A 27,500-nucleotide genomic window follows, 5' to 3' on the forward strand; every position below is an offset into this window, starting at 1 on the left:
TTGCAAAGATGGTTAAAAGAAAACTAGCTTAAGTGGGGTTTCACCCATCACCCAACCATTGCGTGACGTGACACACTGGTCAACCACTACGGTATCAAGGTACCTTGGAAGCTGGACAGTTCCATTTTGTCAGCCTTCCATGATCCTTCACTCAGAAAATCAGTTCATTTGGCAGTTCAATTATATGACTTTTGGTGTCTTTTTCCCTCATGTAAAGCCCTGTATTTGTCTGTAAAGAGCCAGATTGATAGTTTACCTGGAGAGGTGGTAGAGCTCTGAGTGTTCTGAGGTCATACACCATAAGAAACCTGTCAACCGCCAAATGCCCCATCCTATAAAAATAAGTCAGGCATACATGTATTCTCTCTCTTGCCCAAGGCTAAACAATCTCTTGAGATGCTGAGAAAATGTTATACAGTGAAGCTTCCTTTTGCCACCTTCATGCCATCATCAACCCAGAATGTTTTGGGAAATGCTCTGAAATTTAGACTCACTTAAAATTAGGAACAATCTGCCTTCAGATTTCTAGATTCTAAATATCTCATGCACTGAAGACTTCTTCAAAAAAGACACACATACATGTACAGTACTTTGAATAAGGATCAATAAAGACATTATATTATGATCATTTCATTATCATTATTACTCTCTTATTGTTATGAATATTATCTTTATTATAATGATTATCATCATCATCATCATCATCAAATATATTAAAAATAAATTCATACAACTCATGTATGCAACAATGCAGCAAACACTGTTGGCCAAAATCATGACCTTAAGAATCACTGATCCCAGTCATTTTTTACTGAATCATACTTGTATCAGCAGATATTGATCATCATGTTACATTCGGGGGTGGAAGCAGAATAATGACTAATGAATAATGTCTTAAAAAATAAAATGAATAAGGAACATTAGCGTTGGAACATTCAGAATAAACGGTTTCAGTTAAAGAATAATGAAAATAGAAAAATGAATAGCTCGGAAAAAAATGGAAGGAATAATGAATAACTGAGATCCAGTTATTCTGCTTCCACTGCTGAGTACAATAATTATTATAATTGTAATATTATCATTTTATTATTAATTTGTACACTGATGGTCTTCATCAGGTTACGTAACTGCATTCATGTATCAGTACGTTGCTCATGTATTTACATGTGTGATAGTCAGCATTGGACTTTTTAACAATTATTATCATAATGGCAAAAACAGTTATGTTATGTACATACCTTGAGCAAAAGCCACAGGTGACCAGTAGATTTCCTGACACATCAAAATCTGACAGTGTGCCTGTATGGGCCTCTAACACATGCTCACAATTCAGAGATGAAGGGTCCCTTAATCGCACCTAATAGAAATTATATACTGTATCATTCAAAAAGCTTATCATTCTAGTTATTTTTAACCTCTGCGTGCAAAACAAACACCTCCTTTGAAAAAAAGAAATTATTGAAGTGCAGGTTATACACAAGAGAGACTGAAGTGATCCTCACTGGACAATTATACATTTTCTTCCAAATTAGTCCTTTCATGGGAACACATGAGCCCAACAAATTGACCTGCTCCTGACCAAGTAGCTTCATAGCTCAGTTACATGTAATTGGAGGAGCATTTCATCGGCATCTCGGAGGTCAAAAGTTCTAATCCCATTGAAGGCACCAGAATCTTTGAGATGTCTGTAAGAGACAATTGCTAAAATTGTCCTGATAAGTGAGAGGATCACATCAGAATCTTTCGTAAAAACACCTACTGGTACTTTGTAGCAACGATAAAGCCTGTTTGTACGCTGTGTTCAATCTTCCCTCCTCAGAAAGGAGACCACCACCATGCCAAGCTTATTCAATACATTCTGGTACATAAATTGTACACTGTATTCGATTAAACCATTTTTCACTTCACCCATTGACCCCTCAGCAGCCTTCTCAAAACTGGCCAGTCAGCGGTTCATTGAGCCGCCTCCACTTCAAATTTCAACTGGTTGACCATCTCTTTTCGGTCCAAAAAATATAATTTTAGGGGCAACAAAGGAAAAAAAGACCCTTGCATAGAAAATTAAAGAAAATCCACCAGAGTTCATTGTTCAGCCTTAATGCGCTAAAAATAAAAATTACAATTCCGGACTTGTTGACCACTCCAGATCTATGTTTTGCTACGATTGTTGAAGGAAATGTCTAAATAATTATATTTAACAAAGCACTTAATGTATGGTCCCGAGAGAAACAGTTTTGTTTTTCCAAGTGTCCTGATGTTTCCCAAGACGAAGTTGAGGGAAACATCAGGACTCGAGGGAAAACAAAACTAACTGGTTTCCCAAGGTAATAAAATCCCTGCATTTAATTAGAATTTTGAGGACTCAGTTTTGTTGACCAGAGGACTCAGTTTTGTTCAGTAATTTTTTTTGCATCCAATGTTGAATAAATTTGTTCCAGTGGACACAACCAACTGTCTTAATCGAATAAAAGTCCGTTGAGTCTCACTCCCAGGAATCAGTGGGTTAATGAAGGGCGCATACATCTACATGTAGTATGTTTCTTGAATGTGTGTACTTTTCAACAAACTTGGGACAATAGTGGTTTACCAATACAACTGTACCAATCAGCATTCTGAAAGTATTAAGATTCAAATTTGAAGTTTTTGCCATGCAAAAGGATTATACACCAAACATTGTACTCACTTGAGTGTTTCATGTCTTTGTAATAGGTTATGCAAGGTACACCTGTAGTCTGTAATAACTTCTTACTAACCGAGTACGAGGGCCATACTGGGGAATATTCGCCAGAGGTTGTGGCTGTACAGACCGAGCGCAGTGAGGTCTATACAAAAACGACCGAGGGCCAGTATTCCCCAGTACGGCTCGAGCTAGCTAGTAAGTAGTTTATTATGTCGCTTTTTAATTACCTTTTGCTTTGTTTTTGCAAGCCTGTAATTGGCCCGTGGGCATTACGGGAGAATAATGCCCTACAATTCAGTCAGAATCAGCCAATCAGAGCACGCATTATATCGGCTACAAACACAAGCCATATAATAATTTTATGTAATGTAATGTGAGCAATAACTATAATAATAAATTATAATATTATTATACATGTGAGTCATGTATTATGGGTTTCAAATAAAAAAAATAAAAATAAAAACAATAAAAATGAATTTTTGCTGAGCAAATGGCTTTATAAAACAGCAAACATTGCACTCACTTGAGGCAGTAACTCATTTTGTTTTACATGTACTATGTACAGCAAGATGTGGTACTGTGTACTCAGTGTACATGTACACTAAGGCTATACTTTAATCACCTTTCCAGCTGTGTCACCACAGCAAAGGTAGCGAGAAGATTGCTTCATGACTACAGTTCCAGGGTCCACATTAGTCTAATGAAACAAAATGGGAATATTAAACTAAACCAGGTCAAGATTAGAATTTGTTGAAACCTACAATATAAGGTGTATCATTAATAATTCTTATCAAATGATAATGACTTTTGGATACCCAGGAAAAAAACTATTATCCAATAATCCAATTTGACATTTTGTATTATTCAGATGCGTTGACCCGTGGGTGCAATTCACAATGTGCAAAGATAAAATAATTAAAAACTAATAAGCATAATAGTTAATACATGTAAGCTTTAACTGCCTTTGTAACCCAACCTGTAAGTGCAGACCTACCACTTTTACCTCATTCTTAAACAAGTAAATGTAGATTGATGAATTATTACAATGTATGTGCATGATGGCCATACGTGACATTGTATTCTTTTATCTCAGTCTTTAATTAAAAATCCAGCAACTCTCGAGGAGTGAAAGATGCACGATAACATTAGAAATGTAACTATTTGGATTCTTGGAAAATTTAAGAATAAAGGTCCAATTAATTACAAAGTCACTTATTACCCATTCACACCTAGAGAACCCAAGCAGTCAGTGAGTAAAATTGTCTGGTGCTATAATCTGTAGGTCTCACTCACAGGAGATTACTTTCATAACCAGTATAAACGACAAAACGATCTGTTCTGTACCGTACTAGGGACACTCCTTCAAAATCTGAAAGACTGGATACATTATTATGTCAATGTAAAGAAGCCCACTACTAATGTACATGATTGTATAGTATGAAGTACTTTCATTTACTATCACCTTGTTAATAATGAGTCCCTTTTTCAAGTCTACTTCCAGCATTAAGTTCTGATGTCCTGCCATCCAAAGATGGGCCTCATCTCTTTGTAGCATGCATTGCAAGTCTGATAGCTCAGAACCACTACAAAAATTATTGACAATGAAAAAACAAAACATACCGGTAGTTACACGTACAATAAGAGTGAGTGAGTCAGATCTTCAAACTAATGAATGACTGTCATCAACCATTAACCAAACTGGTTTATACATGTAGTTCTGAAGTACATTGTAAAGTTCATCTGGCATGAAAAAAAATGCTGGAATGACATTGAAAGAAAGGTCACCAGGAGTCTCAACAATCTTGGAAATGGGTGACCAAAACAAGTGACAATATTATTGTTGTTCAATCATTCATTTGACATGAACTTTGCCATAATTTTGAAGAGCTCCCCAAACCGACTGTTGACCGGTTGCCAATAAACATGTAGTCAGCAGACAGGCTACTGACAGACCAATTCGACTTTACAAACAAGCCCAAATAAGATGTGAAATTATCACTCTAAATACACTGTACTGCACTTTCAGTAGTTGAAAGACTATTCAACATGAGAAATGAAATGTATGCATTTTGTGTACATGATTCTCCTTGTTGACATCTTTATTAGTTTAAGCAATTATGCAATAATCAATTTACATGCATAATAGAAGGTCAATGAATAATTACAAATCATTCCAAACTATTATACTAATTATATGCCATGGTGGCTCCTAGAGGAGCAGTTCGTTAATTGTCTAGCTAGGCAAACTTAGTTTATAGAGTAGAACTCAGCAATGCTGGCTAGCAGGTTGTCAAAGTATGTTGCCTGGATAAAACTCTCTGCCAGTTGAACTCATCAAGATGTCCAGGCAATTTCTCACTGAGTTCCATTCATCACTTTTAGCTTTCTTTTCACCAGCTTGACTCTAGACTTCTTCTATGCATGTATAATACCCAGTACTCATTTTATCATCATCATGGTGGTCATGTGGTCTCCAGTGTACAGATCAACAAAGTTCTCCAAATTGGCATTTGTTAAAGGTTGAAGTAGGGTGAGAAATTGTCAGTAATGATCAGAGTTCCAGGTTCAATGGAGTGCTGCAGTAACCAGAGTTTCTCTTGTAAGATTGGTTATTCGAAAGATAAGAGCCTTAACACTGCCTCTCAAGGCAGCTTTTTCTTCAAAATATTCAAGGCAAACGATGATGTGGCGATCTCTGACATTTAATGCTGTATGCAACAGTGGTCACCATGCATGTACAAAGTCATGTACTCTGGGTATTGAAAAGACGCTAAAATATTGGCTCCTTTGCATTCCGTGCGGCTGCATGCAATGTACTAATGTACTAATGTAGTTAGTGAATCAGGCAGCTTATGTAACCAAGTACTACATGTAGACTGCTGGACCACTGCCTCAAAACTGTGTGTGCTCAATCTTTGACATGGACAGGGAAATAGAAATCACCACCAAAATTACTCAGAATTCAGGTGTCCCTTCTGTTTTTTTATGAAAAAAACTTTCCACATGCAAGGTTTGTTTTCTGTTTCTCACGTCATTTGTAAAATTTGGGGTAATTTCCTTGGAAAAGTAGGTGGTGATTTCACCGGTAATAGCCGGCAAATTTCTCTGGCTGTGGGCTCTCATTGAAAACCCTCAGGCTGGTATATCAGGCACAACTTTTCGCACCCAGTCTAAAGAAAAGTATGACTGATCACAGGTAAACTAACAGTGTAGCTGGAGGATGGCCACCCCAATGAGGTCTAAACTTGAGCTGGCCTATTGTTATTATAGTCACGTGATACTGGTCATATTGGCATACACTGTACATGTAGTTTTACTTTGACCTGTTCCCTTTCGGCTGGATCATAAATGAAACATTTTTACTACCCAGTTATTGATCCATGCTTTTTCTCCATGTTGCAATTAACAAGTTTAACAAGTTGTTGTTTGCATTTTGTTCTTTGCTTCCTCACCATATATTAAGTGGGGCTGCCAACAATCTGAAGGTTGTAGATGGGATGAACAAATACATGTACAGTACATGTAAACTCAAAACAATGCTATCAGTATCGTGCTACATGTACATGTATGTACTCACTGCAAGCAATGAAGCGATTAAGGGATGGGAGAAGCCACAGAAATCTTTATCAAAAGATTTTACTCAAGAAAATAGACCCATAAATTTCTGACGCTTTATTTTGGACGACAATATTTACTGGCTTCATTAAAGGTGAGGCAATGAGACTGCTTTGATCTGCTTAGGACTAACTCTTCAAAAATAACATTTGAACCAACCTTTAATACACAATATTGTACATGTCTATTGTGCTACTGATCTTGGCTCTTTCATTCAATCCCACTAATAATGTGAGCCTTCCCGGTTTGACATTTTCAAAGCTCAGCTTGTTCTGTTTTCTGTTCAGCAGTTTAATCCCTCTCTCCCTTTATTGTAACCTACTTTAATAGTTCTCTTTTAATAATTGTACGTTTTTTTGAGTGGGTCTTCATTTTTGAGGTCTTTGTTTTCGAGGTCTTTGTTTGCAAGGTTTTTGTTTTTGAGGTCTTCATTTCAAGGTCTTTGTTTTCGAGGTCTTCATTTTCGAGATCTTTGGTCTTCGTTGAGGTGCGGTAATTGCATGCCATGTGACAGAGAGTCTTTAAATGTTACCATTTTCCATTTTAATTATACTTGTAGGTGTAGGTGTTCCAGAATTTTGTTTGATTGTATCCTCACCCACATCAATTGATTTCAAGTACTGTACCGTGTATGTACTTAATACATGTACAGTGTACTTGTGCTGAGACTCTCTGAGCTGTCCACATGCACATTAAATAATTTGATGCATCAAACCACAGAAAGTATCATTATTATCCAACTTGTTTTGGTTATAAGACATGAGTTCACTCACCTGAGACTGAAGATGCGAAGTCCTGTCCGTGCTGAGAAGCATAGTTCATTGCTTGAAAGAGACAGTAATCCAATATCAGTGGCTGTCATGTGACGTATTTCTTCATGATGTACTTTGAATGATGTGTATTTCTGTAACTCTGGCCCAAAGTAGGATGCTACATATCCCTTGGAGAACATTGAAAAATAAGTAATTACACTACATTCATACATGTCTGGATGACCACCAACATCCAGTTCATCTCTCTATTTTAAGCAATTGCGAATTGAGTTCTAGACATTGGCAAACTTATCTAAGACAACAGCAAACTGGAGGTTGGCAAAAGGACTTGTTTGTGAAACAACCGTTAACCAATGTAAGAACTTGCAGACCTTCTATGTCAAGGGATATCTTTAATTTTCCAAAAATATGTTGTTTCTTGTTTTGTTTTGTTTTTTAACATGGCAACAAAAACTCAGGCCTGTAAAAGGGTCCAGCTTGGGTTTAAACTGACTCAACAAGTTCACAGTTCTGTAACACACTGGTCCAGTTGCTAGTCTGTACATTATCAACAATACCATAATTCCCCTATTGATGTAAATCCTGCAATGGATTGGGGAGAGGGGCAAAAAAGGGGTGGGCATTTGACAATTGTTAAAATTTTTTTATCAAATTCCCCAGGGTCGGAAACTAATGTCAAGCAAAAGTGTCAAAAACAATACAGTAACTATAATACTATGCAAAACAAATAAAACAACATTTGAAACTGAGTATGTTCATGCTTTATAACGTTTAACATGTCGAAACAGGTCAGATCAGTGACCCATAAAAAATCCTCCGACTTAAATGGTGGAATTCAATTTCAATCTGAGTCTACAATCAGAGGGTTGTCCAATACACCTGCATCGAGTCAAATCATCTGGTCTTTAGACGACTCGTATTAGAGAATGTTGATTCACACGACACAAAAATACAGGAAGGATATGGGGATGGTAGGAAATATTGATGATTGGACTCAAATCGAGTCGAATTGTCTACTCTATAGTTGACTCGTCTTACAGACTGTCGATTCACAAGACAAAATACAGGAAGGATAATTTATGGAGATGGTAGGAAATAGTGACGATTTGACTTGAATCTATATATACCAATAGTCAACTCATCTTAGAGAATGGTGATTCGCAAGACACTTAGAAAAAAAGGCTGATGTTCTGTGTAACTTGTTCCAAATGTTCAATGTGACATAAGTGGAAAAAATACAGCAAGAAGCATGAGGTGATGGTAGAAAATTTGGATGATTCGAGTCGAAGTGTGTGTCGTCTTAGGAAATGATGATTTGTACAAGTAAAGGTAGAAGGGGAGGGCAAGAAACTTTGAGTGGAATTGTGTCACTTTCAGAGGAGTGGCCTTGCGGCAGTTGACTGCAAGACAATGAGAGGAAATGGTGGGCAGTGTTGATGTTTCGACTCATATCGTGGTCTTTAGTGGACTGGAGTTAGTGGATCTGTCCATTGTTATTGTTGTACGTAAAGATTATAGGCTGCGACTCGCTTTAGCTGGAAGGAAAGATTGCAGACGATCGATTTAAGGTTCTTGGCGTGGTCATTCTTTTCATTTACCGTTTACAGGACTACGTGTACAAATTGAAATGAACAACATATTATCAGCAACAGTAGAAAGAAAGATAAGTCTACGGTGCAAATAGTTGTTTTATTGTCAACCTTTCATTGAAGTGAACAAGGCAAGTTTTTCGTTTCGTTTTAACTGTATGTCTCGGATCTTCACTACCGGTACTTATTAACGAATGAGACAAGTGTGTGTTTTATCCTTTGCCCAACCTTCCATTGGTTGTTATTGTCAGACGTCTCTGCCAGGAGGAGTTTCATTTTCTAAATGTGTCAAGAATCGAATGCCAGCAAGACGACTCAAATGAAAGCAACATGATTTGACTCGACAAGCACCGTCTCTTGCTCTCTTGCTGTATTTTTTTCTTAGTGTCTCGCGAATCAACTGCCAGCAAAACGACTCAATTGAGAGTGGAGTTGAATCATCAACATTTACAAGCAGCCTCTCTCCCTTTCTTGATGTATTTTTGCCAAGTGTCTCGCAGATTGACTGCCAGCAAGACAACCTGCCCAAAAAGTACATGTCGAGTCATCACCATGTTGTAAGCCCCCGCTGGTTCTTGCAAATCGACTTTAACTTACGGTAGTCGAATCGTCAAGTCCAAAGACAAATCGACTCAGTTTGGGTACATGTATATTGGACATGGATGAACAATCAGATGGGAACTTAACGATAAAAACATTCTCAAAATCGACAATATCTGCTTTGATGGCTGTTTAAATTAAAGCACAAGCGCCCCAAGCTCAGACTGTCCTCTCTGTTGGGTTTTTGATTGCAAAGTGACCCCAGGGATGGGACATTTGACTTTGACCAAAGAAGTCTGGTATCAATTCAGATGCGGCTAGTCTGTCCCTAAAGGCTTTCTGAAAGTCAAACTTCAGTTGGAGAAAGGTATGAAGTTTTTATTTATTTTCATCGCCATAATCCAGTTCTTTAAATACAGGCGCCCGAAGCTCAGTGTGACCATGGCAGACAAAAATATAAGGATTTCTATGGGAATTCCGATAAAAAGCTTAAGAAGATAATTATATGAAAAAAATAATCTCCTGTGTGGTTTTTTTCCAGATCCAACGTGATTTGATTTGAGCCATTTTTCAATTTCTGGGTTGTCAACGGTTATAATAAAATCCTATGGCTGGAGACTAACTTCTCAGGAGCCACCAATTTGAGTCAAATATTCCTGGATAAAATGTTCCCACGGTCCCAATTCCACATCAGAATCAATTGACAAAGATTGAACTTTCATCTCAACCCACCATCAACGCGATAGCAGTCCTGTGAGCAACGTCTGAGTGAGGCGGGGAATATTGCAACTAAACAGCTTTCGAAGGCGGTGCTTTATCACAAGAGTGGCCACCGCTTCGACCGTTGAGAACAAACTGACCCTTAACGGGGTGACAGACCGTAGTTTGTCAACCGCAAATTTCTTCATTCCGCTGGGTCTCCCGAGATGACTGCATTGACTCCAGCAACAATACATGTTCATTGTGTGAACAGTTTTACGCAAAATACCAGGGAATGGCCATGCTAGAACGAAACAACTTAAGCAATGACAGACTTAACGCTACGGTCACCTTATTTCAAATTCAACCTACCACAGAACCTTCTGAGGGGTTTATTGTTTGGTTTACAGACATTTGTCATACAGCGTACACGGATTGGATTTCGCCCTTCAATGATATCATAACTTAGCTCATCCTCTGATTGTTGTATATACCCACCGATTGATTTGCTGCCCACACAAGTTCTTCAAGAGGATCAAACAGAACAGCTGAAATACCAGCGTGGTCTCGTCCACCGCTAAAAGCGCTTCTAATTTCTTGATATTCTTCTATCACAACACTCCCGCCATGATCGAGTTCCATCTTTCAAAACAAACACTGGTAAGCGGCTGCTCCACAAAAGTACTCTTTGACTAGCCTTTCATGACATAATATATTGTTTTTTGTGCTACCGCTGAGTCTTCTTAGGAGCCTGTGATACACCTTCCCGCGAAAAGAAAAAGAACAATGAACAATGGAACCAAGAAAGATCTATTTGTGAAACGACCTTTTTATTTAATCGCTTTTCTGTCTTGAGGCGGGCTTCTTGGTGAGTTGATTTTATCAATTTTTCTCTAAAATTATTAAGATGGCAAGGATCATTCTGATAAGTTTACGCAATTTCTTCGGCAACAGTTTAATTAAGTTCACCCATTGATGGCGAAAATCGATGTAAACGGAGCAGAACTACTGCAATCCAATCTCCGTGCGATGGTCTTAATTTTTCATTCGTGGCCTATGCTTGCCGTAAATTAACTGCAGAATACCCTACCACTAATGTGTACTTGTTGGCTCATCGTTTGAAAAACGAAGCATTTAACAACATTTACCATTAATTAATGTGCAAATAATTAAAATGGCCGGGTATTCTCCGGTATTCTGCAGTTTAGATAAAATGGAGTCCTAAATTTTAATAGATAGCTAATTTTGTTTGTGTAACCAATGTAATCAATCATTTAATCGGGTGTTTAACCATTCCGAGAGGCCAATTTGATCGTTTTCTTAAAGCAATACGTTCCTTAGACTTAGGGGAGGGGAAGGGGTGTGGTTATGAAGAGACAGTGGAAAGGGAACCATAGGTGATCTAAATGGATATGAAAGGAAAGGTCATTTATTGAAGTGTCTAGTCTTCTATAATAGCTAGGAATAATTGGAGACTCTGTAAACTGAAATCAACAAAGTAATGCAAATCAAATCAAGTTTTTGAGTAGAGGGAAAAACCTGAGTACCCGGATAAAAACTCTTGTAGCAGAGTAGAGAACCAAGAAACTCGACCCACATACAATGCTGAGTACTGGGAATTGCACCTGGGCCACATTGGTGGGAGGCTAGTGCTATGACAGACAACACCTGCTCAAGTTTACCTTAGATACAGCATGATTTAAAGCCTCTGTAGCCCACAGGATCGATGCTCCCATTATGAGAACATCCCAACAGGCCTTAAAACCGGACAGGGTCACCCCAGTTTCTGTTGACGGTGAGACCCACCTCACCTTCTCATGTGCCAATAAGCGTCTTAAAGTTGATGCTCCTGCAGTTGAAGATTTGGACATGGATGTGTTAGCTGGAACACCATTCATGATTGGCGATGATGTCTCAGTTTGTTCTGCTAAAAGGGACATTCTGGTCCAGGGTTCTGAAGTTATTCTTTACAATTTGCAGTTCAGTGCCACCTCTCATGCCCATCCAGTTCATCACAGCCATTCTTACAGTCTGCGCTCGTCATCGCCTTCCACCACTGTCTTTCCAGGTAACTTTCTTGAAATGGCCATACAACCCTTCTTAAGCACCTTAGCCACAAAGGCCCATACTGATGCACCATCCATCCAATTAATCTACTAAGGCTTCACAGCTCTGGCCTGAGCCTCATTACCAAAGCTGTGGCCAACAAAGTTTGCTTAGTCAACAGTACCAACATACTGCGAACTACATGTATCCGCCGCCTTGAAGAACTCTTTTAAGTGCATCTCATGTGCTGGAGCGATGCAAAGTCTTGCGTCGCCCCACGTTGGACCTTCCTCATCAAAAACCCTTCTGGGGGATTCCAACTCATTACTGCCTTTGCCAATGTCGTCAATACAGCATAATAAAGTTGGATCTTCCTTGGTGTTGTCACCCCATTTCGCAGCATCAGAGTGTACACAAGATCAGATAATTATGGACATGCCTGGCCCCGAGATGGCATTAGTTCTAACTGAAAATGAATGTGTCGGGTCTTAAGCGTCCATATGCAACAAAGCTTGCTGGTGATCTTTATTGTGGGAGTGACGCTAATGAGGAGCTCATTTTCAACTGGTCCAGCATACTCAGCTGTTCTCCTCCTGAGTCTGTCAAAGGTCTATGTCGAGGCTGCTGCCTAAGAAAACTTTAAAGGGGCCCTCAGAGCTAAACGCTGAGAACTTAGGAGCCCAACATATGAAGTGAAAGGTGTTGCTGTGAAAAATTAAGGCGCCCAGAGCTATTCTTTGGGAGCCCCAGGCTACCGGGCTCCTGTTAGGCAACAGCCTTGGTCTATGTCCCTTCATCAGCACCTACATGTACAAGGTCCTTAGCCGTGTGCTACCCCATTGCTCCCAACTCATAGCCCCGCTTGAGTCTTCCCTAGCCAACCTGCAATCCCATGACATACTGAAATGGGATGATAACCTTTACCAAAAATTTGCCTATACACAAGAAGCCCTTAAATCAGACAAGTTCATTGTTCTCCCATGCCCATCCGACCAACTTTGGATCATGACTGATGGTTCCACCATTGAGAACATGACCTTGGTCATTCTGTGAAGTCGAAGCACTGAGTACCGGTATCCTAGCTGCGGTCAAGCAGTTAAGTCCGTTCGTTACCCAGGCAAAACACTACTCATGTGCCGTGACCAACAGCCAACCTTGTGTCCAGGGTGTCAACAAGCTTTCCCAAGGAGAGGTTTCTGCCAGCCCTCATGTGACCTCCTTACCACTGTCAGCAGATAGCAGGTGAGTCTCCAATATCTTGCAGGGAATGTCAATTTACCTCTGAACTTTGTCAGCCGAAATGCTCCTGACTGCAATGCACCCCATTGCCAAATCTCCTCCTTCATTCATGAAACTGAGAGTTCCACTGTGCGCAGCATGTCTGTCCAAGATATCTTAGACCATGGTAAGCACCCACCCTTTACCAGCAGGCCCATGTCATTCAGCATCCAAAACGAGTGCCCTGATTTATGTCTTGTTTCTGAAACAAGCCACCCGTTCATCTAAGAAACTAACCAACATCAAACATGTCAAGCGCTACCTAAACATCGTGTCTCTTTCTTAAGATGGCCTGCTAGTCGTCTAGGGCCAACAACCACTGTTGCCCCCCATTGAATTGATTGTGGCACCACACCCTGTTACTTATCGCTCTGCACATTAATTAAACTAGACCACTCTTCCAATCACTAGCTTCAAATGGTATTACAGTGCAACTTCTTTGCCCTGGATATGAATACTGCCATAACTCGTGTGTCAGATTTCTGCCACACCTGCGTATCACACCTAAAGTCGTTGGGGTGTCATTTGCCACTGACTTTATCAAGCACTGCCATCAAAATTACATGTAACTCATCCTGCCTCTGAGAGAATGTGCAGCCTCCTACACAGGGTCTTGCATATTGCCTAATGAAAAGAGCGACACTCTTTGTGATGCCCTTGCTTAACTTGTTGTGGGCCTGCACCCCTTGCATGGTTCTAACGCAGTGAAAACCAATGGGTTTGGTTTTTGTCTAGGTAAAACCACCTGAGCAACACAGGTCGGTCAGGTTAAAAACATCAAAAAAATCCAGCTCCTAAAAGGCTGTACTGTAACTACTCAAAATAGAACTCTTACGCCAAGAGCCTGGTGGAGGTCCTGTTGTTGAGCTGAGCTGAGCCATTAGGGAGCTTAAGCTCGCACGTTTTTAAGACGTGGATGGCAACCAGGAGTGAGCTATTTTCACTTTTAACTTGCCTTCACACAATCACATTCACATTGCTGGGTATCTTTTCTCCATTAGAGATGAGTAGTATAAAAAGCTGGGAAACAACACGGTCAGAGCACGCAAAATGTTCTCTTCCGGTTGCCGTCCGTGTCTCAAAAACATGCGCACTTAAAAGCTCCCTATTACAACAGCCTGGTTGAACTCACGAATTAAGAGCCAAGGCCTCTACGCCTGCAAGCTTTGGACACAACACAACCAGTCAGATACAGGTATTGGCTCATTGGTGAACAACAATGAGCAGATCCCCTTATCTGATACAAAACCCTGCAATGAAAAGGCCAAAGGGGACAAACCTCATTAAATTCCTTGACCCCTCTACAAGTTGGAGACCTTGTATTTGTGAAGTATGACCATGATAAGTTCTGAGCATGCGACCGGTACATCATTGTCTGCATTGATGGAGAGTGGTGCTTCATCAAGAAATTCACTGGTTTTCAACTCCACACAACTTCATACAAAGACAAGCTAGCCAAGTGTTATGGTGTACCCCCTACTGTCCCACCTGTGGAGGACTTGTCAGTTTTCCCTGCTTATGACGACGACCATGGCATGACCATTCCACCTGAGCTTCTCTACCCACACAGTCCAGACCCATCTGACTCCTCTCCATGTTCAGATGAATACCCACACGTCATTACTCCAAATGAAACAATCCCAACATCCTCCAGCTTCCACACCTACTTCCACACTTCTGAGATCATCTGACTCTCTCCAATCACTGAACGACAGGGATTGTCTCAGAACCAAGACCTCAGCGCACCCACAGTCCACCAAAGTACTGCACCTGCTAGACTATGTCCTAGAGTAGTTAATCTAGACTATGTGAATCAGGATCCGTGAGTCCCCTACTTCATACAGATGGACCTGGTGATATTCCTAAGATACATTTCCTTTATTAGAATTCTATCACATTAGTTCCACTTTTATTGTTAACTGAAAAAGAAGAGGTTGCACTAGCGGTCGTTGTTAGCCACACTTGCGTATTACGTGTGTTGTAGTTCATCATGTCTCATTCGGCAGCAATGCTGTTGTAACCAAGTTGTTGTCGAAATTAAATTGTTACAGTTCGCTATTCACAGGTCATCTTGTCCTCATTACTGGTGCTTGAAGGGTTGGTGGCCATCCAATCTGGACTTCACCCTGATCATCAAATGTTCATTGTCGGATCTTTAATTTTTTTGTATATCTTGCATTTTGGGTAGAATTTTCATTCTCTATTTAGCCAATGACCATTGCCACTGTGTTCCTGCCATATGGTTGAGCTGTCAATAATTCATGGTAAAGTTATCCACATTGAGTTGCATTGTGTTACCCACACATTTTGGTAACCCTGTGAATCTGTCATCTGTCATAAATCTGATTAACAGAAATTATAATAATACCTTTGTTAACCAGCAGTTTTAACAGCTTGGCATTTTGCATTTTGAATACCTTTTGTTTGCTACATGTAATACTGCATCATTCATCATGCATCATACATGTATGTTTGTTCAAACAGGAAGAGAACAAAATGTCTACAGAATTAGCATTACCAGGACAGGTCAACTTGGGTATACCAAGATGGGATCAGTCAACTTTCTGGGGAAGATTTAAACACTTCTTTGCGATAACAGACTGGAGGAAAGCTCTTTACACTAACAAGGAGCTTGATGAAGCAAAAGAACTTGTGGAGACTTATGAGTGAGTTTATCACTTGCCTTCTCAATATTGTTACTTTTCACTTAGAATTATGTTCAGTACTATACATGTAACCTAAACCAATAATTCACCAGGATGCATACATGTACCTTCTAAGAGGTCTTACATTCAAACCCCAGATGCATTCTAAACCAGGGTCATAATCTCTACGAAAAGAGGAACAATCATGCATCATGGCATGCATCTTAAATAATAATTTAATTAAGGCACTGTTTAGACTAGGTACCTGTGCCTGGTCTAGAATTCAGGGCACAGATTGAACCAGTCTAGATGAATTAGATTGAACTCAATGACTAGAATGTATCTTTAATTGCACTCTCTCCCATTTTACCGAAATACACGAAATATCCCACATCCATTTCCTCCTTCAGAGAAAAAACAAAGTCAAGTAAGCAGATAATAACAAACAACCAGCTCAGAGAGAATCAAGTCTTTTAGTCTCTTTGGTATTTCTCTTGTCCAAACCAGTCATGGAGACTTCTCAAGTATGGTATCCTCCATACCCAGCTTCAAACAGCCTTCCTCCCCCTCTCGCATTACGGTATCTCCTGATCAGCAAGGATATCTTCAACTTCCATCTCTTGAGGTACAGTGTACCAGTTCCTTTTCCGGCAAAGCTCCACTGAGTTGTGGAGAGCTTCACGTACACGTGTACTATTTCTCTTATACTACATCCCTTCAGGCGATTCAGTTCGGACACTATTGCCACACTATTGTCAATCAGTTCATATAAGGTTGACTCTCAAGGGCATGGTCCACTTGTTTGTTTGCTGCTGTTTTAGAAGACCTTTGTTAGCTGCCACCAAGCAGCATTTTTTCCCACATTACAGGTTCTTTCAGCACATTCTTCCATCTTGACCTTTCTGTGTCCGTGACACTAACGGTTGCCCGATTGTCTGGGCAAGCAAAGTACATCTGTGGTTAAGTAAAACAACTCTTTAGACAGGCAATCAGAATTTTTCTTCAACTAATGTTTTGCGAAACGATTTGATTTGCAACGAAGTAGTCAATGCAAACATGGAGAGGGGTTTGACGGGTAGGGGGCTAACCACTATGCTTTAGATAATGTTTAGTAGTTACCAGGTACCTGACTTTGTGTGATGGATGACTTTTAATGGGAACATAGGTTTTGAGTGAGTGATTAAGCCATTGACTCCCAGGGGTTCCCCATTGACAAGAAAAAAAAATCGTCTGGCGTTAGACAGAGTAAAATACTAAGTCTGGCCGGTTTAGGCCAGTTTGGACGTCAAAGGGTTAAATTTATAGTATATTCAAAACAACAAAATTCTTTGCTCTTATTTGCAATGTTTGTCTCACTAGACAAGGAAAAACATCCAGGGTGACTGTTGATGAACTTTGGCATGCAAAGCATCTGGTCGACTCTGCATTTCATCCTGATACTGGGGAGCGAATGAACTTCATGGGCCGTATGTCCTTTCAGGTCCCCGGGGGTATGGCAATAACAGGAGCAATGCTTCAATGGTACAGGTCTGTAGCATGAGCATGTCTTTCCTTTAACACTTGTGCATTTAAAGAATGTTTAAAATGCTCTTGGCAACAGAGAAAGGCATTACTAAACGACCAAGCCGCTTTTTTCTTTTTTCTTGTAAATTGGTTAATTGCTGGCTTAAAATCACTTTAAAGCTGAAACAGTCTAGTCTAGAGAACATCCATATACTGTAAAACAAGTGACCAATGTCATTCTCCTGAGGGTCCTTGTAGCTTGATGAGTAGATTTTCTTGTTTTTGGAAGAGTGTGGGATCGTTTACACTGTAAATGCTCTTTTTTGTTTTATGTGAATTTGGTATTTCATACTCCAGTTGGGACATGTTGGGAAAAAGTTGTGGATTTTAAGATTCAGGCTTCCCCAATTTGCAACCATCCAGGATGATTAGAGATAATTACCTACATGTAATGTAGTGTAGATTTTTCAAGTTTTCAGTTTTCTGAAACATCTATATGTAGGTTGGTCATGAAACTGTGAAATCCTCAATTGTAGAGGTTTTTGCAAAAATAATTATTATTAAATTAGCCTATTAAGCTCCTGACATTTCTCTTTTACCAGGACTGTTCCAGCAGTAGTGTTTTGGCAATGGATCAACCAGTCATTCAATGCTTTAGTCAACTATACCAACAGAAATGCTAAATCAACTATCACTGGGAAGTGAGTGTTAAATAAAATTATATACATGTAATATAAAAACAGACTACAGTACTGCCCATTTTCCATAATATGTCTTGTAACTTGCCTTGTTATGGAATGCAGAACAGCAAAATTAATACACAAGTCATCTGGAAGTCCAACTCTATCATTAAACCCTTTTACTCTGCTTTTCATAATTCTGTAGAATGTGTGGTTCCAGAAAATATCCATACCCCCACCACGGAAGATCATTGGAAATTCCGAAGGGGAGGGAGGGTTAAAGGGCAGCAATTTCCAAGGGGTAGGGGGGTTTTGTGGGAAACTACTTTTCCAAAGGGTCACGAACCACGTACAAAACATGAAAGCAACATGCAATCGATCTGAAGCACAAAAACATACTTGCATACGTTCTTTTAAAACAAAAGTCAGTCCTCCTGGCCATTGAGATAAAGTTAACATTATTAGCTTCAATCTACAAATTCAAAACATTTAAAATGGCGGTCTCAACTGGAGTCTCGTCCCCAGACTTCCAGCTTTGTATCGTTTACGTCCGGCCAACACTTCCGTTCACTTGAGTATTGCTTTTCGCTACCTTCACATACAGTAAACACATTTTTGATAGGATTCATGTTTTATTGGGGGTAGTAACTCATAGAAAATGCAATGAGACACAAGTTCCCAACATCTCAATGCTTGCGTACAACATTTTCTTTTTTTGTGGGTGGCATTTAGACCACGGACAGGAACCGGAAGTCAAATTTTCTCTTCTTTGAGTAAAAGATCACGGCCTTGGGAAGTTTTTGAAGTTTTAAGTTTTTGCAGTATCTGTATTATTGACGGCTGTTGAAGTACTTTCGTTGGACCTTCAGAACGCCTGGCTACCTGGCTAGTAAATCGTGACGACGTTCACGAAACGTTTGTTACTTAAGTCTTGAAGAAAATATACAATTCTTGAGTTACATTGTATCAGGGAAATGAGGACTTACATGTACAGTCAAGCGGCTGGTATTTTTTACATGCCACAGGTGGCAGGTCGTTGTTTTACCAATACAGAAAATATCCTAAACATTCATAAAAGCTAACCCTACGCTAATTAGACCTAAACAAACGTTTTTAGGTCTAAGGTTAGCTTTTAAGAATGTTTGGGATACTTTCTGTATTGTAAACCGATGACCTGTGGCCTGTAAAAAATAATTTATCTGCTGCACAGTCAAGTGACTGTGCATAAAAACTACCAGTATACAGCGGTCATTATTTTACATGTACAAGTAATTCCATCATTATCACATAAAGGTAATTTTTGTATTGTTTTGGCGAAACATTTCCAAAATAATGGTAATGTAATTTGTAGGTTACCAATTATGTATTCTCCCCAAAATGTCCAAAGGAGATGATTTATGAACATTTTCATGTCACTTTATTTTTCAGACAGATTGGAATCGCTTATGTATCAGCAACGTCAAGCGCAGTGGCTGTTTCAGTGGGTTTGAATACTCTTGTGAAGGTGAGAGGGATAGTCAACACTCACATACATGTGTATTATATAAGGCCCTATTAAAAGGAAGATTTTGAGATGCAAAATGGCCCCATTAGCATGAAATAAAATAATATAGTTTAAAACACAACCTCTCTCCTTTAACTTCTGACAGAAAAAAGAGAAAAAAAAGAGCTTGGTAAAAAAGTACCTCCTGCTTAATATAAGGCAGTCTCGGTGTATTGTTGTACTATTGACTAAAGATTTCATGCGTGCATGGTCACCAAACCTGTCCGTTGAAGGGGAAGGTGTCCAAAGGTAAGACTCTCGGCCCCCTCAATGTTCTCGAGAGGACCTCTTTAACATTAAACTACACCCTCAGCCATAGCTTTTTTTAATTTTATTACATTAATGTAACAATTTTGTAAGTTGTGATATACATGTACATGTTGGTGTGATGCCTTATGAGCTTTACCAACTTAATAGAGGTGAAGGTGAAGGTGAAGTCAACCACAGAGAACTTTGATAATGTCATTTATTTTCTCCTGATAATATTTTGTAGATGTGCAGTTTGAGACATTTTTTCCTTGTTTCTATGCAAGGATCTTTGTATGGAATTCCTTTTTTGAAGAGCTGAATGTGATAACTGACCTCCAGTTCCTTTATAAACAATAATAATATTTATTATTTTTCTTCAGACTGCTCCTCCTCTTTTAGCTCGTTGGGTTCCTTTCATTGCAGTTGCAGCAGCTAACTGTGTTAATATTCCCCTCACAAGACAGAGGTAAGTTAAATGTAGAAAAGTACAGTTTTTTTCAGCATGGAATACTGAACACTGACATGTCAATTACCGGCAAAAATAATTACCAGAAGCTATCCATTTTCTGTTTTAAGGTAATAATTACGCCGTCCTTATGGCAGTTTATTTTTTGTAGGGGCTTTCTTTAGTACAAGTCCCTCTTTAGTTTCTCCAACCCTTCCCTGCCCTGTTGTTTTCAATGAAGCTGGACTGCATTACCAGCTCAGCTGTGGTTGGCACCATATTTTGCAGCTCACATTAGAACTTGCCACTTTCAGCTGCATGTTGGAGGGTTTGTTGGTGCCACCCAACTCCATTGCTCATTTGTTCATGGTGTGTTGCTGTCACCCTCATTTTGTTACATGGCAAGACCTGTGTGTCAGTGCCGCCCTCATACAGTCACTCACAGGGTGTGTTACTGCCACCCTTTCTTGTGTCGGGGTGCACCCAATAACTGTAGTCCCTTTTACTGCCAAAGACTGTGTAGTATACAAAAATTTGGTTTTATCAACGGAGTTGATAATGTAAATTGGCCACCGTACAGAGATTCTAAAAGCTGACGTTTCGAGCGTTAGCCCTTCATCAGAGCGACTGATGAAGGGCTGAAACCCACTGAAACAGCCACTGCGCTTGACGTTGCTGATACATAAGCGATCCCAATCTGTCTGAAAAATAAAGTGACATGAAACGTCAGCTTTTAGAATCTCTGTACGGTGGCCAATTTACATTATCAACTCCGTTGATAAAACCAAATTTTTGTATACTACTTCCCCACCGACGCAGCATCAGAGTTTCTTTAGAAACTACCCCTTCAAAGACTGTGTAGTCCTACTACAGTGTACATATTGCTTGTTAACAAGCGTGCACCTCTTTTCTTTGTATTTCACTTTCCCCAGTTCAAATAATTATATGAAAATGTCACATTTCCTGTATCACTGATTGATTCTAAGTAAGAAATTCGTGTGCAAAATGTTGATGTTATGGGAAAAATATTTCCTTTCTTCTAAATTTGGTGTTCTGAATTGGCCACATTTCATTAGTAACTTGTTATAACCACTCAAATAGATAATTATATGTAATACATACACTGTACAATATGAGCGGCAGATCTGTATCACATTTACATTGGACAGAGTAAAATACCAAGTCTGGCCAGTTCAGGCCCGTTTGGGAGTCAAAGGCTTAAGTTGCATTCATTTTGTTGACCACGAGTTGTAACCTGAAGCCTCTTTACTTACAACTGTCGCGTTTAAAATGATTGTCACGTTCAGTTTTTTGTAATTAATGATAAACATTATTGATGCCGCAATAAAAATCCTATGAGGTCAGCTTGACCTTTTTTGACATTATTGTGAGCCTACACTGTGCACTGTAAAAAAAAATTGAACAGTAAGCATTCCATTTCCTTTCAATAACTATCGAGAAAGATACTCCAACAAGAATGCCATAGTTAGAGGAGTACACATACAATGAAAAAAATGAGGTATTTTTTCTGGAGTACTGTATTTAATTGAGTTTTGCATGGGTTCACATCAAAAATGTTTAACATGACCTGGACTTGCAGAAAGAACGGTTTAGGCTTTAAGAACCAAGTTTATCCTGTATATTAAATTTTTTTTCTCTTTTTTATGAATAGAGAAATTATTGATGGTATTGTTGTGTTTGATGAAAATAATAATCCTGTGGGAAAATCGAAAAAGGCAGCTGTAAAAGGAATAACACAAGTTGTGATCTCCAGAGTTACAATGGCTGCACCAGGAATGAGTGAGTTGCTAGAAAAATTCATATTATCTTAAAATTACAACAATGTTAGTTTTTATTGCAAGTACACATGTAAGTACACTAGTTGCATTGTTCATAATACGAGTGGCTGTGTTGCACAAGGACAAATGGAAAGACGGCCTGACTTGACATAATAATTAGTTTATTACACTTAGTGAAGTCACAACGATTGACCATGTTAGTGAGCTGTATGCTTTAGTACAGCCTGCCAAGTTTAAAAGTTTCTTTCTATGACTGGATGAAATTATAGAATGCACATTAAAATTTATGTTGACTTTTTCCACTCACATTTGGCAAGCAAACAAAATTTAACATACACTGTACCAAAGAAAAAGTCACAAAAGAAAATCTATTCTGATTATTGTTGGATTTACATGTACTGTGCCCACTTGAAAATAAATAAAATAATAAATAAAAATACTTGTGTGATGCTGGGATTACAGGGTCACTTGTTGTTCGGTGAACATTTTATCTACTACCATTTAATTGTGATTTATTTATCTTTCAGTTGTTATACCTATTATAATGGAAAAAATAGAAAAATATCACTTTATGCAGGTTAGTATGGCTCTTTAAATGATTTTAAGTGGAACTTGTCATCAGTAATATTCACAAATGAAGAGATCTCAAAAACTGGCACTGACTGCAGTTCTGTCATGCAGTTCTGCATGTATGTCATGTATTGTATTAGTATACTAATAGCAATAAATAAAGTTGAAACTTGTGAAGTGAAATTGAAGTCAATTGAGCTTATAATCTGGGCCCAGTTGTTCAAAAGCCGATTAACGGTAATCCCAGATTAAAAAATAACCAAGGAGTTTATTTCTCTACTCCTAAATGCTGTTGAATGCTGATATTCGGCAAAACTTTACATTAGAAGAAGTCAATCTTGAAAAACAAAAATCAACAAAAGAAACTTTCGCCAAAAAGTTGAAAACATGAAACAAAAATTTACGCTAATCCTGGATTAAGGTAATCGGCTTTCGAACAACCGGGCCCTGTTGACTAAGACAGAGAAAGGTGGGATTAAGAAGATGGTAAAGGATGAAATCGAAAGGAGGTTAGTGTGAATCAGAAGAAATGGTAAGTAGAGAAGACATGTGTAATGGGTTGTTTGGAGGAAGGGATGATGAGGAAGACTTTGTGGGATTTGATGCTGAAAGTGAGGAGGGATGTGATTCTGATTGTTACAGAGTCAGAGGATGTGGGTGAAGGAAACAAGTCTGAGAGTGAGGTAGATTTCGAGGTTGCTGAAGGTAGTGGACATGGTGGTCGAGGGAATGGACAGCGGGATCAAGGTGGTTGTGGAGAAGCTGGATTGTTTTAGTGTTGAAGGTGAAGAGTGGGCTGGAGGACAGGATGGTAAAGGGAAGAAGAGTGGCATTGATGGAGAGGTCAAAGTGGTTGTGGAGAAAGTGGTTACTTTTTTCAATGATGATGACAAGCAATGAGGAGATGGAGGTACTTCAGAAGATAAGAGCAGTCTTTGGTAGTGAAGTGAGGTTCCTGGTTTGAAGGCTTAGGATATGAGGAAAGTGAATAGAGGGGTGAAGGTTGCAGAAAGGCTGATGCTAACCAAAGCACTTACTTTCCGTACCTTATTGTTGAAAATGGGTGGCATTTGGATGATGGAAACTTGTAATTATTATGTTTTACAGTCTGAGTTTGAAATGAAATGGATGGGGAATAAAAGATGTAGTTTGTACTTGTAGTAGCTTACAACATGGTCCTCAGTTAGTAAAAGGTACTTAATATTATTTTGTTCTAACAGCGGATTAAACCAATGCATGGACCTCTTCAAATGCTTCTCTGTGGTGTGAGGTAAGTGTCATTCATAATTATTTGATTTGGAACTAATTTACCTGTTGGACCATATTGATTAATGGCAACCAATAATAAAAATTAATAGTTTTGTTGTTTTTCTTAAAGGTACATGTATAACTTTTTCTATTAAGCTTCAGGATGTTTCCTGCCTGTAACAGTCAAATTACCAGCTGTTTATGGACTAAGCCAGTTTTACATAATTATACATGCAGTAAATTATTACCTTCAGAGTTCTTGTTGGTCCTGGAGAATGAACTTTTGACATGCACTACAAATATTTACATGTATTTATTTTAGTGATTTGCTGAAATGACTATTAATTATTTTCTTTCAAGAACCCCTTCTTCCAATGTTATTTATATGAATAGTACATGTATAATGAAATAATATTCTTCTAATTGAATCATTGAAGTGTTTTTCATGAGCTTGGTTTAGAACAATGGTCCAAAGCGTAAAGTAGGCTATGAAAAATGCCAAGCATGCAACAGTAATTGAGCTACGTGTACCAAAGTGTTCTTACATGTATTAAGATTGTGTAAAGGGTCTGTGAGTGTTGCTTAATTGATGGAAAAGGTTTCTTCATAATGTGGTAGCAATTTTTTAAGCTAATAATAATGACCCAGCTAGAAGTCCATGAAATCTGTTGTACAGTACTTGGAGGCAAAGCTTAGAGTGGCACTTTTATTTTGTTAATATAAGTGGCATTAGTTTTTGTTTCTCACTCTTCGGCTAGTTCTGTAAATTAGGGTTTCTTTCTGTAAAAACTGAAGTCAAAATTCTTGATATGGTTACCGGTAGTTTACTGCAATAATGACAGTGCACATTTGCAGTTGGTAAAATTATATGTTATACAGATTTTTCTTTATTTCATTCAGTCTGTGTTATTTTTTTTACTCATAACATTTTGTTGGCTAATAAATTTTATTTGACAATTTTTAGTTTGTGCTTTATGGTACCCGCTGCATGTTCAGTTTTCCCTCAAAAATGGTAAGTACTCCATAGTTTCACAGCATTATTATGTTTTCTTAGTAATTACTTGAATTAATTGAAGAACACTGGATAACTTTTAAACTGATGTTTTCCCTAAAGTGTTTAATTTTCTGTATTTGGCATGCCATATACATGTAAGAATCTAAATGTCAAGGACTGATTTCTTGTTTGCATACAGTCATAATAATTTTTCAAGAAAATTAACAACAATGGGGATTGAAGAAATGTGCATTTGTGAAGGCAAAAATTTAATTTATTGTTATTGCACTTTTCTTCAGTGAAAACGCTGTTGGAGGGCCTACCCAAAACCTCAACAGTTGAAAACAGACCGGCCTGTTTCTTTGGATTATTTATTTTTGCACATGATCATAAAATAATTTAGTAATATTAAGTAGATCTAAGAGTTAGGCAAGATGTAGTGGTGGGAATCGGTTGAGATTTCACATTCAATCATCAGAAATAATCAGATTGCCCCAACCGATCGATCATCGATTATAATCGGAAAAATCTACCAATAAGCATTCCACATATTATTCATCTAAATAGAAGTCAAAGTGAGCCCTTCCTTCACTTGATGAAAACCAAAATATTCCCACACTTTTGACCTGGCGTTTCCAGGATAGCGAAAGATCTCCAACTCGTCCATTTTAGCTGCCATGTTGGACTCGTCAACAACATGTAACAGAGGCATGTCTGAGAGAGGACACTGGGAATTGGGGAGAGATTGGGGAGACCGAAACAAACATTTTCAAGCCAAAACGAACAATATTATTGTTCATCTTGGATCAGAGGTGACATTATCTTCCTCTGGTGATTTGTAAATACATTTGAGATCTATTTCAAAACTTATTTTGGACGGTAGTGATATTACAAACGCAAAACCGTGAGCTTGTAATTTATGTTTTGGTTCAGTTGTTTACGAAATAAAAGCGGCTAAGCATGCCACATCTTTCAAATAAGCGTGAGGTATGTGAAGTGACAACACAGCGAACAGGGTACCGCCAGGTAAACACAGGCAATCTTAGATTATATCTGCTGTTGTGACTTAGAAGTTAGAGTTCATGAAAAAAGACAACTCACACAAGAGTTGACAATAGTTTTATTTGTCCCCAATAAATTTTTAATTTTTCGGCGACAATCGATTATGAAAAAAGCCAAATCGATTGTCGCGTCGCTTGAACTTTTCGATCAACTTTCGATTATAATCGATCATCGGCCCACCACTAGTGCTTACCCAGACGAAAGTTATTGTGGTGCTGCATCGGTGGGTTTATCAACTTGTTGATAATTAACCACCATAAATTGAGGTTACAAGTGCAATATGTGAGCCAGCAAGCCATGCATGCAGTTAGTGAAAGCTAACCGTTTTAAATGGGTGCTTAGACTTACATGTAAATACTGTTTATCAGTACTATTTTAAATAGTTGCAAGACTCACATGGCTTGCTGGCTCGCAGTTTTCCAAGACCCAAAGAAAGTTGAAAGCTGACGAGCGAAGGGCTCTTACGAAGGGGTTCTCACTCTAATGAATGCCTAGCATTATGCTCAAAACGCCAGAATTCAAATTTCTCTATGAGGGTCAAGTTGATAAAGCCATTTCTTTGTTAGCCATACTAAAACCCCTTTGAGCAAAGTATGCAACTAACAACCTCAACCCATGATATAACACAGCATCATTGCTCTAATTTTGTGCCATCACTGCATGCTCCCCAAAATAAAATGTCAATAAAGTAACATGATTAGTTTTTGTTGCAGCTCAATGTCAGTGGATAAACTTGAACCTGAGGCACAAGAGGCCATTAGAAAACAACACCCAGGAATTAAAGCAGTGTATTTTAATAAGGGACTTTAATCAATGTTTCAGCAATGTTGGCAAAATAATGTTATTCATATGATGATTAGAATATACTAGTAATTAATTTTATGTAACCATGGAATGCCAAGTAAAGGCAACATAAAATGATGCAAATAACTTGTTTGCATAAAACTTAGTCGCCAAAAAATGTTGGGCTTGCATAAGATTAACATTTCTTGTCATGGATTGGATAATCTAATGCATGCCTTTCATTTAATAGAATCAACTGAGGATGTAAATAAGTGCCAGCATTGCACTTCTCTGACCTTACACATACAGAATTACGTGATTATTTATACAGTAACTTCACAAAGAGGAGGGAGATAGCAAGAAGATAGGGAAGACAATAATATTATTATGCAGATCACCTGATCTTTAACAAAATTAAAAAAAAGGCCTGAGGAATTTAATTTTCTTGAACTTTGACATTCTGAGGTAAGGTAACACATTGGAAGAATCTGCGCCATGTTCCCTAATATTTCATAGCACCAGGGAGTGATAAAAAAATTGACAGGATGGTAAAATTGAAGCCCTTGCAAAAAAATGGCACATTTTTCTTTTTTAAGTGGAAAGGCCATTTTGGGATTAATGATAATATTTAGAACTCTGGACTATGCCTGAAAATTAGTATTCTTATCTACAAAAGACAATAAATTGTTGTGAATTCTGTGTGATCTGTTGATGTTAGGAAATCTATAATCAGAGAATATATTTTTTCAGAATTTATTT

General features: G+C 38.5%; 2 protein-coding genes across 3 annotated transcripts in view; one reads left to right on the forward strand and one right to left on the reverse strand.

Moving 5' to 3' along the window:
* Nucleotides 1–10,548, reverse strand: part of LOC138005189 (PAN2-PAN3 deadenylation complex catalytic subunit PAN2-like) — a 16,589-nt gene extending 6,041 nt beyond the window's left edge. Inside the window, exons 1-6 of the mRNA XM_068851453.1 lie at nucleotides 10,395–10,548; nucleotides 7,069–7,235; nucleotides 4,143–4,263; nucleotides 3,303–3,377; nucleotides 1,239–1,357; nucleotides 257–332 (exon numbers count right to left, since the gene is read on the reverse strand). Coding sequence (XP_068707554.1) covers nucleotides 257–332; nucleotides 1,239–1,357; nucleotides 3,303–3,377; nucleotides 4,143–4,263; nucleotides 7,069–7,235; nucleotides 10,395–10,538 — 702 coding nt within the window. The 5' untranslated portion in view covers nucleotides 10,539–10,548. The remainder of the gene's footprint in view (nucleotides 1–256; nucleotides 333–1,238; nucleotides 1,358–3,302; nucleotides 3,378–4,142; nucleotides 4,264–7,068; nucleotides 7,236–10,394) is intronic.
* Nucleotides 10,549–10,645: 97 nt separating this feature from the next.
* LOC138006961 (sideroflexin-2-like) lies at nucleotides 10,646–27,440 on the forward strand. Of its 2 annotated transcripts, XM_068853600.1 has the most exons (12): nucleotides 10,660–10,764; nucleotides 11,877–11,964; nucleotides 15,705–15,886; nucleotides 17,225–17,392; nucleotides 17,971–18,069; nucleotides 19,477–19,552; nucleotides 20,221–20,306; nucleotides 21,958–22,085; nucleotides 22,612–22,661; nucleotides 23,875–23,924; nucleotides 24,867–24,914; nucleotides 26,672–27,440. In XM_068853600.1, the coding sequence occupies exons 2-12, from the start codon at nucleotides 11,893–11,895 to the stop codon at nucleotides 26,766–26,768; spliced, it is 1,056 nt and encodes a 351-aa protein (XP_068709701.1). In that variant the 5' UTR covers nucleotides 10,660–10,764; nucleotides 11,877–11,892; the 3' UTR covers nucleotides 26,769–27,440. The 2 variants fall into 2 exon arrangements, with proteins under 2 accessions (XP_068709700.1, XP_068709701.1); XM_068853599.1 differs by lacking the exon at nucleotides 11,877–11,964 and having other exon boundaries at nucleotides 10,646–10,764.
* Nucleotides 27,441–27,500: the final 60 nt, after the last annotated feature.

This window comes from Montipora foliosa, chromosome 6 (genome assembly GCF_036669935.1).
Source record: "Montipora foliosa isolate CH-2021 chromosome 6, ASM3666993v2, whole genome shotgun sequence".
Taxonomy (NCBI): domain Eukaryota; kingdom Metazoa; phylum Cnidaria; class Anthozoa; order Scleractinia; family Acroporidae; genus Montipora; species Montipora foliosa.